The sequence below is a fragment of the Papaver somniferum genome, chromosome 5 (assembly GCF_003573695.1).
Source record: "Papaver somniferum cultivar HN1 chromosome 5, ASM357369v1, whole genome shotgun sequence".
Classification (NCBI taxonomy): domain Eukaryota; kingdom Viridiplantae; phylum Streptophyta; class Magnoliopsida; order Ranunculales; family Papaveraceae; genus Papaver; species Papaver somniferum.
In genome coordinates this window covers 171,576,299-171,592,793 of record NC_039362.1, presented here as the reverse complement: position 1 = coordinate 171,592,793, position 16,495 = coordinate 171,576,299, and the positions used below count along the sequence as shown (strand labels likewise).

At 37.3% G+C, this 16,495-nt stretch overlaps 2 protein-coding genes across 3 annotated transcripts; both read left to right on the top strand.

Annotated features, from left to right (window-relative positions):
- The first annotated feature begins 5,533 nt into the window (after nt 1-5,533).
- On the top strand, nt 5,534-6,801 carry LOC113278135 (expansin-B5-like). Its single transcript, XM_026527058.1, has 3 exons — nt 5,534-5,742; nt 5,955-6,267; nt 6,371-6,801. The coding sequence occupies exons 1-3, from the start codon at nt 5,574-5,576 to the stop codon at nt 6,684-6,686; spliced, it is 798 nt and encodes a 265-aa protein (XP_026382843.1). The 5' UTR covers nt 5,534-5,573; the 3' UTR covers nt 6,687-6,801.
- A 4,358-nt stretch (nt 6,802-11,159) lies between these two features.
- On the top strand, nt 11,160-14,460 carry LOC113283648. 2 transcript variants are annotated; one of them, XM_026532980.1, is made up of 10 exons: nt 11,160-11,337; nt 11,565-11,897; nt 11,996-12,021; nt 12,115-12,201; nt 12,316-12,437; nt 12,546-12,747; nt 12,872-13,094; nt 13,197-13,778; nt 13,914-13,950; nt 14,046-14,460. In XM_026532980.1, exons 2-8 carry the CDS (start codon nt 11,571-11,573, stop codon nt 13,758-13,760), a joined length of 1,551 nt encoding a protein of 516 aa, XP_026388765.1. In that variant the 5' UTR covers nt 11,160-11,337; nt 11,565-11,570; the 3' UTR covers nt 13,761-13,778; nt 13,914-13,950; nt 14,046-14,460. The 2 variants fall into 2 exon arrangements, with proteins under 2 accessions (XP_026388765.1, XP_026388766.1); XM_026532981.1 differs by having other exon boundaries at nt 11,179-11,337; nt 11,568-11,897.
- The last annotated feature ends 2,035 nt before the right edge of the window (nt 14,461-16,495 follow it).

Here is a 16,495-nt window from a genome sequence, read left to right as displayed (position 1 = left end):
TGAGACATGAGAATATACACACTGAATTATTATCAATGTAGCCTTTTAATTGCTTCCGCGCATGCTCTCCTCTCTCTTGCTCGATCCTACATATGGTATCAGAGCGAGGTGAGAGGAAGAGAGAGGAGAGGAGATAGAATTCAAGAAAATTCTAAAGTTTTTCGGTGGGAGAGGAATATCGAGTTAAGGAATTTTTTCATCGTTTTTGTTTTAGGGTTTACGAGAGAGTCTTAAAAAAAGAAGAGGGTTTGAAGGTTTGTTAAGCCGTGTTGCTGGTTTTTCAGAGAAAGGCAGATGCTGTCATAAAGGAAGGTGATGGGTACCGTAATTAGAATATGAATTCAAGTTTGATTAGGGTTCGAAGAAAATACAAAGAAGAAGATGCAGGCAGAGATGATGATATACTATTGTGGTAGTTACTGCCATGTGTCGTAGCCAGTATTGAAGAAAACAGACGACATAAGATTGGTATGAGCTTAAGGAGATGAATCTCAGTCTCAAGATGATGAATGAGGAACTGAAAATAGCTTGACGCCATTGAATTCCTTTGATGGAAGGTGGTGATTGCTGTTGATATAAGAAGAAAACTGAGATGAGTTAGCTGTGTCGTTTGAGATGATGAAGGAAGGATTACGTTGCTGCTGTAGTCATGGTTTAATGGTTGTTGAACTAAAATCAAATCTGTTGGTACGAAATCAACACATAAGAAGGAAAGGTTAGTAAAAAAAATCGTGACTTGTTGCGATGGATTTAACTTGTGTTCCCCGAAGCTTGAGACGAGGGTTTGAGAAGATATCATGCTGTGGTGGACACGATCGAGAAAAATCAGGGAAGAAAATGATGAGGTGGTTATGACTGTTGATATCAAATCGATGGTTGAGGTTAAGGTGTGTTTGGCTGTTTGTACAAGATAACAAGGAAGCTCGGTTACTGAAAAAGTTAAAACGCTGGAAAACGTAGTTCCAAAGTTAACATGTTTCTACAATTGACAAGTGGTAACTACTTGGGTTCGTGTAATGCTTACAAAGGGTTTTGAGAGAATTGCGAAAGCAACAAGAATGAAGAGATGGCTAGAAGGTGATGATGGTTACGGGCACTGTTTACTGATGGATGATCGGATAATGGAATGCTGCTGCCATGGACGATGATGATGATTGGTGACTGTTGAAAGAACGATGATGAAGAAGCAGAGATTCCGGAGCCAGTGATGGATGTGGTGGTTAAGTGTGAAGATCGTTGACAGAGTTTTGTCGGGAAGAAATTGACAGAGATCACGACTGTTGGTGATGGGTTGATCGTGATCTGGAGGTTGCAGATACAACAAGTTAAGAGATTAGCTTTCAAGGGTGCTATGAAATTTGGATTGAACGATGGATTGTTGGCGTTAATGGTGAAGGAAGTTGAAGAATAGTTACAGAAGCATAACAGAAGAAAGTGTCACGGTTGTGACAGTGGGCGTGAACAAAAGGTTTATAACAGAGAAGTGTGACAGTTTCTGTCAGAGGCGTTGCAGAAAGCTGTTAAGGTATTTGAAGAAAAGAATGAAGAAGATATGGTGTGTTAGTGAAAAAGGAATGTTGTGGAAGAGCATTGAAGGATTTTAGAAGATGAAGGAGCTTTTGGTAAGTAGGTTGTGTTTGAAGGGTTAGGTCATGGATTCAAAGTCAAAGAAGGATCAAAGTATTTCAGTCGAGAAAGAGGGATTGGTACAATTTGATGAAGTTGAATTCGAATTCAGAGACTTAGAAGGACAAGGAATGTTGGTTGGTAAAGAAATTTATGGTGATTCGGAGTTATAGCAAGACTGTTGATAAGAGGTTGATTGTTGTAAACTCGAATTATGCGTAGTATGATGTCAGAAGTGTGGTTGAAGAGTTCGTGGCAGAAACTTGTAATACCGACAAAGTCTGACAGACTTTGTAAATAAAGGTTATAGCTTGTGGCAGAAGCGTGACAAACAAGATTGTGAGAGAATCTCGAACAAAAAAAATAAGTGTGAAGGTTTCACAACATAAGCGTTACTGGATCAAAGAAGAAAGAATGAATGAATGAAGAAGAAAGGAAACATGAGAAAAGAGAAATGAAGGAAATCCTGCGAGTGAAGTGGTTGATAAAGGAAAAGAACTTGGTTTCGATCGAGTTTGGAAGAAAAGGAAAAGAACTTGGTTTCGATCGAGTTTGGAAGAAAAGGAAAAGGACTTAGTTTCGATCGAGTTTGGAAGAAACGTTGAAGATATTAAGGGAATGAAAAGGAACTGAACATGCTACAGAGTGTGTTGAAGAATAAATCATTATGCTGGTTACAAAAAAAAATTAGTATATTTTTAAGTAAATCTCAGTTTAAAGGGAGGTTGTTGGACATAGTTAACTGAGACTTACTCAATATAAGTCGAAGTTATACTATGTTGGAACGTGAAGATTATATGCACAGAGCGAAAGTGATGTGAAGGTTATTTAAAAACGTACAATGTTGCTTGACAATCAAGCATTGAAGTTTCTAGAAGGTATTTTGTTTAGGAATGACTTGAGTTTGGAATATTCTAAAAGAGTTCTATTTTCGAGTTTGGTTTATGTTAGGAAAGTGTCTTTGTGTAGAGTTTGATCATTGTTAGGAAATTTCTTTGAGTGGTCGCCAAGTTTTTGAACAATATAAATATGTTGTTGAGACATGAGAGTATACACACTGAATTATTATCAATGTAGTCTTTTAATTGCTTCCGCGCGTGCTCTCCTCTCTCTTGCTCGATTCTACATATGGTATCAGAGCGAGGTGAGAGGAAGAGAGAGGAGAGGAGATAGAATTCAAGAAAATTCTAAAGTTGTTCGGTGGGAGAGGAATATCGAGTTAAGTAATTTTTTCATCGTTTTTGTTTTAGGGTTTACGAGAGAGTCTTAAAAAAAGAAGAGGGTTTGAAGGTTTGTTAAGCCGTGTTGCTGGTTTTTCAGAGAAAGGCAGATGCTGTCATGAAGGAAGGTGATGGATACCGTAATTAGAATATGAATTCCAGTTTGGTTAGGGTTCGAAGAAAATACAAAGAAGAAGATGCAGGCAGAGATGATGATATACTATTGTGGTAGTTACTGCCATGTGTCGTAGCCAGTATTGAAGTTTCCAGAAGGTATTTTGTTTAGGAATGACTTGAGTTTGGAATATTCTAGAAGAGTTCTATTTTGGAGTTTGGTTTTATGTTAGGAAAGTGTCTTTGTTTAGAGTTTGATCACTGTTAGGAAAGTTCTTTGAGTGGTCATCAAGTTTTTGAACAATATAAGTAGGTTGTTGAGCCATGAGAGTATACACACTGAATTATTATCAATGTAGTCTTTTAATTGCTTACGCGTGTGCTCTCCTCTCTCTTGCTCGATCCTACAAATCGGAGTCTAAATAGACTAGGAGTTTTTGATGGGTTCTTGTATTTTTTTTGTTTGGCTTAAGGAAGGATATTTTCGTAGGTGTTATGACATATGGCTATTAGAAAACAAGAAAGACATGAAAATAAGAGAGGATCATCCGTCATTGTGTCGGAGTTGGACCAAAAAGTTTAAGCTACCAGATGTCCAACCAGTAGCTGTTACGAAGAGTGGTGGTGTATTAACTCACCGCTGTGGTGACCATCTTAAGATTTACGACCCGAAAACTTTTATCTCAAGAAAGCTTGTGGATTCCAAGGAAATAATTCGTGAAATATTTCCTCACAAGAACACCTTAGTTTCTTTGAAACAATTAGGAGAAGAGGGTACAGAGATAACGGAGTCCATTGAAATTGATAAGATAGAAAGCTGTGATTCTCCTTTGGAGCGGCCGGAAGAGGATACCTAGTTTCGAAGAAGATCCATAACTTAGGTGAATCATGTACCAATCTGATTTTAAGTACCGTGCTCTTTCAGTTCAATCTTGGTCTACTCTTGAGTTTAAGAGAGTCATCTTGCAGACAAAAGCTTAATCATTCGCTTGTTTTTCCAATCTGTTGCATTCTCTCTATTCAAGTTACATGGCTCTTGGATTTGTTATTTTCTCTGTGAAGTTGATCACTGCTGATTCGGCTTAGGTGTACAATCCCTATTCCCTAGCACTGGAAAATTAATCAGTATAAGAACTCAATGGGCTATATGTATGTGATTCATTAATTATTATTGGATCAGCCTGTATGATCCGACGAGTTTCATGGATGTATATATAATGAATTCCATCTATTAATATTTTGCTGCCAAGTTTCCAAATATGCACACCTAGAGTATCCCTTGGGTTAATTTTACAGCTAGTGTAGAAACCCCTTCGATCCTTATTTTGAGAACTACAACGCTCATTTTAAAGAGACCTAGCTTATAACATGGTTGATATCTATACCCAACTCTCAAAAGAATTTAAAATACTTACACAATCCGCTACCAAGTTATTTCTAGTTGTCCAGTTTATTGGCTCCATTTTGCCATTTAGAGCAGATACACTAGAACAACTAACTGGATCTTAATTATAAATACAGACTCTCATTGCACTTCCCATGTTATAGATATCTCCAAGCAATTTTCTATTTTACATGTTTCTTCATTTTTTGCTTACTAGTGAAAGTATGGTATTGATCTAACATGGTAGAGCTACCTAGCTTAGTTCATCGATCTGCTAAATTGAAATATTTTCAAAGTTGAATGCTAATTAACAGTCAAGGAACTTTGCTTAATCTTGCTGATGCATGCATGGTATCGCTTACAATGGTCTGGACTCTTGGATTATATATAAATACAGACTCTCATTGCACTTCCCATGTTACAGATATTTCCAAGCAATTTTCTATTTTACATGTTTCTTCATTTTTTTGCTTACTAGTGAAAGTATGGTATCGATCTAACATGGTAGACCTAGCTAGCTTAGTTCATTGATCTGCTAAATTGAAATATTCTCAAAGTTGAATGCTAATTAACAGTTAAGGAACTTTGCTTAATCTTGCTGATTCATGCATGGTATAGCTTACAATGGTGAGATTTCACAATGGATAGAAGTTTAAAGTATGCCAACACTACATAACCCACACTCTGCTGCGCCTGGTGTGTCATGTAGATTTTGATGTCCTGTCGCGCAAAAGAAATAAATACCAAGATTAATGCATAGATCATTAGATTGTTTATCAGTCGAGGATTTGAATATTTTCTTATTTATTTAGGAAGTGATATTCTTAATCAAAATATTTTTCATGCATGGTCAAATTTGGAGTAAATGGCCATAACCACCATTAATGGCAGGCAGGGCAAACGTGACGGATGAATATATAACTTAATTATTCCAGTACATATTATACGGGGCAAGTATATCGGTAATACTATTGCTAATTGCTCTACGTAAGGCGTGAAAACATCACCTAATTAGTGTCATAATTAAGAAGATTGCTTTGTTTTTTACCATTTGATTAAGATATTCTCTGCGCTAATTATTCTCAAAAAAATATTTTCCATGCAAATACTTATGATCAATGTCTCTCTTGATTTGTCTATAAATACTTGCGATCTCCCATTCACTTCCACACCAAAAAGAATAAAAACTTGTTAAAATTTGGGTTTCTTTCACTAGCAAGTTCCTATTCATGGCTTCTCTTAAGATGTTTCTCCAAACGTATTGGTATTTCTTTACCATCTTGTTTTTCATTCGTCATTGTTCATGTTTCAATCCTAAACTCTCAGATGCTTCGTCGCTGGCTGCTGTGTCTGCTGGAGCTACATGGTACGGAGGACCATTTTCTGATGGTAGTGAAGGTAAGTCATAAGAGATCAGTGCGAGTGTGTACACCCGTGTACGTGCATGGTGCAGGTCCAATGTTTTGGATTTTCGACATTTTCTGCCAAATTAGAATTATTTATTTTGATCTTTTACTATGCTAGTCTTTTTTTTTCACCACTGGAATTATCTTGCAGATCATCCATAAATATGTAAAATGATAGTATGTTTTATGTATTTGTATACGCAGGTGGCGCTTGCGGTTATGAGAAGGATGTAGGGACACCACCTTTCGCTTCGATGATATCAGCTGGTGGCCCTTCTCTTTTTAAGAACGGTAACGGGTGCGGTAACTGTTATGAAGTGAAATGCACGGCAGCCGCACATCCATCTTGCTCAGGAAAACCAGTACGTGTGGTAATTACAGACTCTTGTCCAGGTGGACCTTGTGTTCAAGAATCAGTCCATTTTGATTTGAGCGGTCCTGCTTTTGGAGCCATGGCTATTCGCGGCCAAGAAGATAGATTGAGGAATGCTGGCCACGTGCCAGTACAATATCAACGGTCAGTATTTATTTTCTTTTATGCATGCATGCGCACTACTTGTTATTCCAAAGGTCTCCTGATCTAGGTACTGACTATATTTTTTTATGTGACCCGCTTGCAGAGTCAAATGCAACTACCGCACCAATATAGTGTTTAGGGTGGATCCTGGTTCGAACCCTTTTTTTTTCTCTACTCTGGTTGAATATGAAAACACAGATAGCGATATCGTTTCCATTGAACTTCGAGATATATCTTCGAATTGGAAACCAATGCAGCGATCAATGAGTGCTAAGTGGAAGTTGAACTCACCAACTCCATTGAAAGGTCCATTTTCTCTTCGTCTCAAGGCAGCTAATGGGAGGACGATTGTTGCCCAAAACGTTATTCCAGCAGGGTGGCGACCTGGTGCTACATATCGGTCCAACGTCAATTTTTAATTGGTGATTAATAGTAGCTTATTATCTCATTAGTAGGTTATAATTATTATAATCATAGATGAGTATCATGGAATCTATTTTGTAACTATGAGCTATTGGATTATTCCTGTTATGAAATACTCACTGTCGCATGCAATAGTTAATTGTTATTTTTAGCAATGTCAATGGTCTCTTCTAAATAGACAACAACGCAATTTCCAAGTGGTACTGGTACTTTCAGCTCAGTTCCTTGCTCATCCCTGTAGGAATTTAAAAAGAAAAAAAAGATTTATTGCACTCGTTTTTGTTCAAAAATTACAAAAATGAAAACAATAATAACCCACTTAACATAGTCACTGAGTTCTTCACAAACCACAAAACACTCTCACGGAATTAGGGCTGTTCATGGTCGGTTTTGGTTTGGTTTCTAGCCAAACCAAAACCGAAACCAATATTCTTGGTTTCTAAAAATCTAAACCAAACCAATCCATTAACCATTGGTTCGGTTTCCAAATGGTTCCAGTTGGTTTCGGTTTGTCCCAGTGGTTTTTGGTTAACCAATAATTATGTCAAACCAAAACAAAATACACAAATTTACAGATAAAAAAATCGTAGTTGCCGATAGTATTGGTTTACACAAATATACAGACAAAAAAAATCAAGAATAGTTAAAGCTTACTCTAATTATAGAGATCAAATGAAGATATATAATATATCTTAATTTAGGTATTGACAAATAAAAAAGAAGGAAGACGGGAAGAAAAAAGTCGAGTAGCAGCAGCTGTAGTTGGGGGTGGAGAAGGGAGGCGGCTGAGAGAAGGAGAAAGAGAAAGAGGGAGAGTATCATAATGAAATATTAGATTTAGGGTTTCTATTTATCCTATAAATTAATGGGTAGAATCTAATACTTTTAAATCGATGGTAGAAATTAAGTTTAAAAATTAATCGGTTCCCCAATGGTTTTTGGTTCGGTTTTCAGGTCAAACCAAAACCAAACCAGTAATGTCGGTTTTTCAACATTTTTTACCAAACCAATCCAAATCTAAATGGTTTGGTTCGGTTTCTTACTTATTGGTCTGGTTCGGTCGGTTTCCAATGGTTAACCGACACCATGTTCAGCCCTACACGGAATAGCCAAATATATACTACAGTCAACAATAAGTGGTTACCAGCAGGATATTGTTGTAAACTATTTCAAAAAGGAAATAAAACAATACTCGTTTGTTTCGTTTTGAGAGAAAAAAAACTCATAAATTTGGTTCAATGTGTCTCTAATCACTAATTATGATTAGAGAGAAGGAACTAGTTAAGAGTATGTAGAAATCTTTAATAGTAATATATTTATGAGTAATAATTTTTAAAATATATAAATTTAATTTTAAATCATATTTATAAGTAATATATATTTTTCCCATCAATTTTTTATAAAGAAATGTAGAATTTTATTATTTAGTATTGATCGGTAAAGAATTTGGTACTGTCGAATTTCGAATTCAGGTCACTGATATCATCACCCAGTAACTTTACCATTATATTATAGTGACACCGACATGGTAGGATTTTTTTAACCAAGTGATCGTATAGTATTGCCTAGTGCAGAATAAATATTAGTCTTGGACGGAGGTGACACTAGTAAAAAAATGATGTTCGGTGACAGTTAAAAACTGTTACTGTATTATTTATGTAACAGTTTTAGTTTTTTCTGCGGTGTTACGAAAGCCCCTGTTACGGAAAGTTTATAAAACCTGTTACAGAATGACTATTGAAAAATGACTCATAAATTCTAAAACTGTCACTGTTAGTAGTTTTTGGGAACAGTTTATTCAATATATGTTACTGAATAGTTACTACGGTAACTGTTTTTCATAAAAATGTTGCTATTATTTAAGTAACTGTAACAGTTTTTATAAAAACTGTCATCAAAAACATTATAAAGTAACAATTTATAGTGAAACTGCCACAACCTCCACCACTAGCGCCGCCACCAGCACCACCGCAACCATCTCCACCTGCCCGCCACCATTCCATAACCACGAGTTGACTTCTTGAGCTTGAAATATAAATTCTATAAAATTACTCTTCACGGGATTCGAACTTGAGACCTATTACACCTAAATATAACTCTTGAACCATTGTTCCACGCTTTGTATTTGGTTAATGTTATCCATATAAAATACTTATTCTCATTAAACAATAAACTATCGACCTCCACCACAACCTTCGCTACCACCACCTTCGTTGTCACCGCCCAACTACAACAAATTATATTGTAGTATTTCTACATGTCGTACCACTTGTTTATTATTTTTTATTAGATTTGAATTTATATTAAACCTTAGATAACCATCCATGCGAGCCATGGCTAGATCTAGTGCATGAAATTAAATCAACAAGTAAATTGTGACATGTCAGTCTAAGAGTTAGGTAATATTTTTGAAATGGATTTCCAGATAACTAGTTATGTAGATAAAAAGTAACAGTTGTTTTATAGAAATGTCACGATAAGGTCAATAATGGTGACATATTAAATCTGTTACAGTAACATGGGTATATGGTAACAGTTGGTCTAAAAAGTTTCACGATAATGTCAACTATGGTGATAGATATGTTACAGTAGCATAGGTACATAGTAACAGTTTGTCTAAATAAATGTCACGATAATGTCAACTATGGTAACATATTAAATCTGTTACAGTAACACGGGTATATAGTAACACTTATTATAAAAACTGTTACAGTATACAACCTAGATGACACTATGTAACAGTTTTTACAAAAACTGTTACCATTATTTAACAACCTAACATTTAGTAACAGGTAATTTATGAACTGTTACCTTATAAAAGCTTGAACTGTTACTAAATGTCACTTTTCTACTAGTGTGAAGAAGCTTAACAGAAGGCGATTCCAGAAACTAAAACCATCGGTCATGATTAGTGTAGTGCTGGTGAAGAAGTAGTACTAGTATTTGCAATCCTTAAGCCGCCGCTGCCAACACCTGCAGCCGGTGTCGAATGTTACAATTATTAATCCCATGTTTTCAGGGTTATTTAAGATCATGCAGTTTATAATCTTTAGGGCCACTCCACTCATTGCCAATTGATTTTGAGTAGGATGCTCGTCTTCTAACATGATATCAGAGCAGGCTATTTGTGTCGCGTCATTTGACCTTGACCGCACCTTTACTCCGCGTCAATTGATTTATTGTCCACGTCTTAGATCCAACGAGGCTACACATGAGAGGGCATGTTGAGGTTATTAATTCCACATTGTCTGTGTTATCTATAAATCCTGCAGTTTATAATCCTTGGGGCCGTCCGCCCGTATTCTAACGGGGAACTATCACAGGGTTTCTTGAACGGTTTCGGCCTTGATGAACATGTCACTCACCCTATGGGTATTGCATTTCTAGAACATCTCTGCTTAACCATTCGACGGATGGAGATACCACAAATTAAGGACTTAGAGTGTCTTGAGGATTCAGATCAGAGCCTCTACATGATAATAATACTACGCAGCTTCTAGTTGACTGGTGGTTGGTTTTAGGCTTTCAGCACATGATACGGAGAAGAACAATATCTTGAAATAAGGTGTGGCATGACAGCACGAGTCCTGAAATCTTCAACTCGGCAACCTCACCTACTAGATGGTGAACACTTCAAATCATCTACCCAATTTGATTTTTATGGAGTTGACTCTCACTATGGTTTTTTTTTTTAAATTATTTAGTCAGATCTGACTCAAAAATACGCGAATTAGTGACTTGATCTCATGAGTGACAAACATTTTATTACCTGATTCATACGGGTTCGAGTCAGGAATTAGGTCTGAATCAGGTAGTTAGTCAGATCTGATTCAAAATATAAACAAACGGTCAGTGGCGGAACTAGACTTTGGTTATGAGGAGGACTTGACTTTTTTTTGGGCTGGCTTAAGGGTAAAATTTATAAATGTGTTGTGGCCCAACTCAAAAGACACTATGAAAAAAATGTTTTTTTGTATCGTTGGGGTTGGCTTAAACAAGCCTTTGTCCAAGGGTAGTTTCGCCCCTACAAACGGTTTGGCATCACACTCGCGTCGAGTCACGGATAGGTTCAGTTCCAAACGCCAAGTCAGATGCAAACAAACATGCTGCTAGTGAGTCCAAATTTGTTCACACTCCTCTAACTAGTGTATCTTTCACATATTTTTCTGATTGGTTGATTATTTAATGGATGGCCCCATCACCCTACATGTTTAGAATCGCGGCCCTCATTACATAACTCTCTAATTTAAATCAAGGATAGAGATTAAAATGTGAAATATACACTCGTTAAAGAGTGTGCACGAATTCGCACTGGCTGCTAGGTCGGCAGCAGAATAACGGTTGGATCAACCGGCTTGTAGCGGCTTGATTTTTATCACGGCGGGACAGTCTTTGCCACGATTGACAGCAAACCAGCAAAATTAATGACTTGCCAATCTGGCAAGTTGGACCTAAAGGATCCAGAAACAAGTTGAAAATATCCACTGAGAAACCATACTTCAGTGGGCCCACATCCAAAATCTTCTTCATCGATCTCATCTCATCTCATCCCTCTGCTCCCAACAAAAAATCTTCCTCCTCTGTATAGCAAAACTATGATATAAGAAGAAGAATTATCGTTGAAATTCTCAGATGGAGCAGTGAAAAGTAAGAACCCTAATCCCTGATGATGTTATGGCTTAATTCAATTTATTGCTTTGGTTTTTTTTTTTTAGGTTTAATTTCTCTTTTGATATCAAATTTGCAAATGATAATTTCTTATTGAATGACGACAAGAGATCTTGTTAATTATACAAAATTCACTACAATTTTGATATTTGCATTTGGATTTGGATTGATTTGGTTTTGTTGCTGTTGTGAATCCAAAACAACAGCAGGAGATGGATACATTTGCCACTAGAAGTAACAGGGTGCTGCACTCCACTTGTAGTGGTGGAGATGAGGATTCCGAAGAGAAAGAAGCAATTAGGATGGAGAAAGAATTAATTAGGTTAGATAAAGAAGAAATCAGGCTTGAAAAGGAATCAATTAGGTTAGAAAGGGACTCAATTAGGTTAGAAAGGGAAGCAATTAGCTTAGAAAAGGAAGCAATTCGGTTAGAAAAGGAAGCAATTAGGTCAGAAAAGGAAGCAATTAGGTCAGAAAAGGAAGCAGTACAGCAAGGTTTGTATGAAGTCGAAGATGTGAGAAGGAAAAGGGTTTCCAAGGTAACAATCCAAGTACTATCTCTTTTCGTTTTGTTTAAACTCTAATTAAGATTTTTAACTGATGTTGAATTTCTCCATGGTTGGTTGGGAACATAAAGGGGCAAACACAATATCTTATAAAATGGTATGTAGCCGACAACAATTTTCTTTCTGTTTATTTTCTTTGATGCTGTTGTTTTTAGTTATCCAAATTATGGGATTTTTGTACTTGTATCAGGCTTGGTTGGCCGGAGTCGCATAATACATGGGAACCTATTGAGAATCTACAAGAATGTTTAGATATTGTCGCTGCATTTGAAGAAAGGTGCCTGAAACTTTGTCTCTCTTATAACTATTATAATTCGATTTTTTGTTTTTGTATTTTGGTTGTAGGTATTTGTTTGTGTTTGATTTTTTGTTTGTTTTCGGTTATGTAAAGGTTATGTTCGAGAGGGCGAAAGAGGAAGCGGAAAGGTACTTTTTCTCAACCCATGAAGACAGAGACTATTGACGAAGAGGGAAAAGGAAATGAGACTATTGACAACTTATTTTCTAAGAGTGGTAAGCTTTCTATACATATTTCTGATATGAGAACTTGTGACATGGTACAAAGTCATAGAGTTGGGCATCCAAAAGAAGATTTTGATGAAAGTACTAATCGTTGTACAGGAGCTAAATGGATGACTTATGAAAACGATAGGATGTTTGAGAATGAAAATACTTCCGTATTGGACCTAGACGATGCTCAAAATGGAGATGGTGAAGGACCGACAAGGGATGTTGCTGCAGGTGATCAGCATGAGGAGGAAATGTTTTCTAACCCATGTTCTAATGGTGTACAAGATGTGTGTGTCGAGTCTGCAGCAATAAGGTATGTCGATCAACTTCTGGTTTAAGTTTTGTTCTTCTATCTTGGTTGATTTACTTACTTAAGCATTGTTTAAGTTTCGTTCTTCTGTCTGGTTGATTGGTTCCTCTACTGTTATCTGTTGCAGTGAGCCCAACCTAGTTTTAGATAAAGAAGTTTTAGAGGAACAATCTAATGCCTCCGTCTGTGAGGCCAATATAGCCACCTCTGTGGTCCTTGATTCTGAGGTTAAAGGTTGCTCACAAGATGACAGAAATTTCACTGTTGAGGTCGGCTCACAGCCGCATCCATCTGAGAGGACTGAAGATCACTGGAAGCCGTGTCCCACTGATCTTCCTTGTGCATCTAAGGTACTTGCTCCTGATTGGGTCTTCATAATTGTATTTAATATGGCTAAGCATTTTAATATTTTTTTAGTGTGCGTGTTCTTGATTTCCATCTGTTAACTGTAGAGTGCCCAGGGATCTCCTCCAAGAAAAACATCTTGCCAACAGGGTTCTCCTTCAACAGAAGAAGTTACACAAGTGAATTCCAAGATGTCATCACATACTTCTCATGAAAGTCCTCGAAAATCTGCTGATGATACAACAACAGCTGGCTTGGAAGTTCCTAATGATAAAGCAAGTCCTCTTAAAAATGAGCTGCTCTTATGTAAAGAAGAGTGTCAAGACAGCGAGGGTGGCACTGATCAGGGAACCGATCAATTCATCTCTATTCCTGATGCTCCCGGAAAAGATGATCTCCTCAAAAGTTTCACTAAAACCCTTGAAAAGGTTACCCCTAAAAAACAGATAAAAAGAAGCTGGGACAGCACATTAAGTACATTGTCCCCTAGGTCATTGGGCGTTGTGAAATGTGTTGTCCCTGCAGAAGAGATTAGACCACTTGGATCTATTGAGGGCAGCAATACTGAACCTAGTCTTGTTCCAACGGTTCAACCGTCTAGTCTGCCAGATTTGAATATTTCAATTCCAACCTTGACCTCATTTCAACATCCTCCCACAGATTCGCGATAATTGCAATTGTGTGCTCAGGTATTTGTTTACGGTTCTCTCATGTAAGTTTGTCATTTATTACCAACATCTAAAGTTCTAAGGGATGCACTTGAGTGGGGAATGTCAGAATTTGCTCTCGCAGCCTGTAACAGAATAATGTTTAATGTTTTGCAGTGATGGAACCAAACCAGATGAGGCGTGTATGATGTCGGTATGTATTTATTACCCTAAATGATGTCTTTATATTTTGTGACCATTGTTGTCTTTTTCTTATGTACCTTACCAGATTTTTGCCACAAATAATAGGTGGTGGCAGAAGCATATGGGAGAATGTCTGGCATGTTGCTGTTTTTCAGCATCAGAAGTCTCCACTGACCTAGTTACCGTGAACAGCCAAAATGTTGCAGTTAAGGCCGAACTGGAACTGGGTACAATCCAACCCGCCCTCAGCAACAGTTGTGGTATGATTTTTCATCATTCTGATCAGCAAATACCAAGAGAAACAACCTAGTTTGCTAATCTTCTACATTAATAGAACCTTTCTTACGGATGGCATTCAGATTGTGGTGACTGGAGACTGATTAGGTGAACATTTACTGTAGGTGTTCGTAAATGTAGTGTGATTAGGAGATGATGCAAATGTATAAAAGTGACCCCTTGTATTTGTATTACTTTCTTGCTTTCATTTTCCTTTCAAGTCCGCCTACTCTAATTTCTTCTACATTAGTTCCGTGAAAATTATTTAATGGGAGCGGTACAGAGTTGGGGGAGATCAGAACCCCTAAACCAAAATGCAAAACAAAGAAATGCAACAGTATTAAGTTCAGGACTTTTATATTTCCTGTAAACGATCTGAAGCTTGTGTTCTGCAGCACCGGAGTAAAAGCTGATAGTGAAGCCTATTTGGTACCTGAATGTACATATGAGACCTAATTTCATCACAGGGATAGCCTCCTCTGCCAGGAATTTCCCATTTAACCTCGTGTCAACACATTACTCTACCTTACCTTGTTCTAATGCACCCTTGACCATATCACAGAGCACCACCACATCATCCTCCATATATTCCATATGCCCTCCCTGACCACATTGGAACGTTACTAGATTCCACAATGTAGTGGATTGCGTCCAGCTGGTGCAAATGTGTTAAACTCTTTGCTGTCCCAAGAATTATGCTGAACCTGTCTTGCACAACAGAATGTTTCCTCCTGGTCCTTTGCGAAGCTGCTTATACAGACGAGTTGCAACGAGGGAGTCCAGTAATACCCTTCAAGTGCCACAAGATTTTCATGACGGATTTTTCCCATCTTCCCCTCTCAAAATCTTCTTGGGACTGCACGAGGATGGAATCAGTTAGCTTCTCGATGGCAACTGGGCGTCCATCCGGGAGGACAGTCTTGTTAACAGCTCCAAACCCTCCACGCCCAAGCTCACAGTGCGTGGGCCTAGGGACTGAAGTCTGGGTCACCTAAGAACATGACAAGCTAACTCAGTGACTAAAGTTTTCCCATCGACTCATTTCACCAATCCAATTAGGAACTTCATGCCATCCAACTTATTTTCCCATGTAAATCCACATAGGAACCGATAGCATGACATCCCACCACCACCTAAACCTAAAACCCTGAGTTTCAACGCATACTAGGAGGAGATGAACTTGCACACTCCATAAGAATCGGTACCTGGGTCAACTCTCCGATTCCATGACTATCCTCACAGAATTTTCTTATCGATTCAGCAGATGGAACATTCAACTAACCCTAGCTAAATACCTCAATCAAAACATACATGCATTTCGAATAAAAAATTTAAAATCAAACAAAATCAGGAAATGAATCAGTTACTGACTCACTCACCGATTCAATAACATTCTTCATCTAAATCAAACCTACAAATTAAACCTCAATGTTGCCTGCCTTTTGTGTCGTGTGGATATCTGAAACGAGAGCATGAAATCTGAACCGAACCGAGCAATCATGACTAGATACAGCGGTAGATACTCCATCAACTAATACTGAGTGTATTGAGGGGCGATCCATTGACAGGGCCAACGGTGACAAGTTTTAACAGGCCAATGGTAATCGTTTGATCGAGATATCTTGACGGTTGACATTATTTTAAAATGATTTTGGTAATTCGGGTTATCTCGTGACCCATAGTAACTTTCACATACGGTTTTTTCTCTCCAAACAATTTTCTGCTTTCTTCCATGAAATACAACCGAATAGATTTGCTGTTTTGAACCAAATGCACCCAACTCGAATAAGGAAAATTTGATCGTTGATGAGAAGACTCTAACAGAGGAGAAAAATTCAAACCCAAGTCCTACGCAAAAAAAAAAAAAAATCATACCCAAAATTTACGAACAATGTGCCATATAAGTAAATCCCTAAATTGATAATATATTTTTAAGTACACGTGTATACATACGTGAAATTCAAATTAATAATTTAATATTATTATACTAGGTATCACCGGGGTTTTACGACCCCGGCTCAACCTCCCGTGATAGTTTTCAATTTACATACATTAAAACAGACTACATCATAATCAATGTATCTAAACACTTTTAAAATATAAGTAAGCAATTTGGTTACTTAGACTCCCATGATGTTCACATGTATTTCATAAAATACATGTCATAAAACTCAATTCGGATAATACTTTGAAAAAGTGATTTCATATTGATATTGTTCTCCATGCATATGCCGTTCCAACTCATTTTATTTTATTTTGGAATCCATAGATTTTTTGCT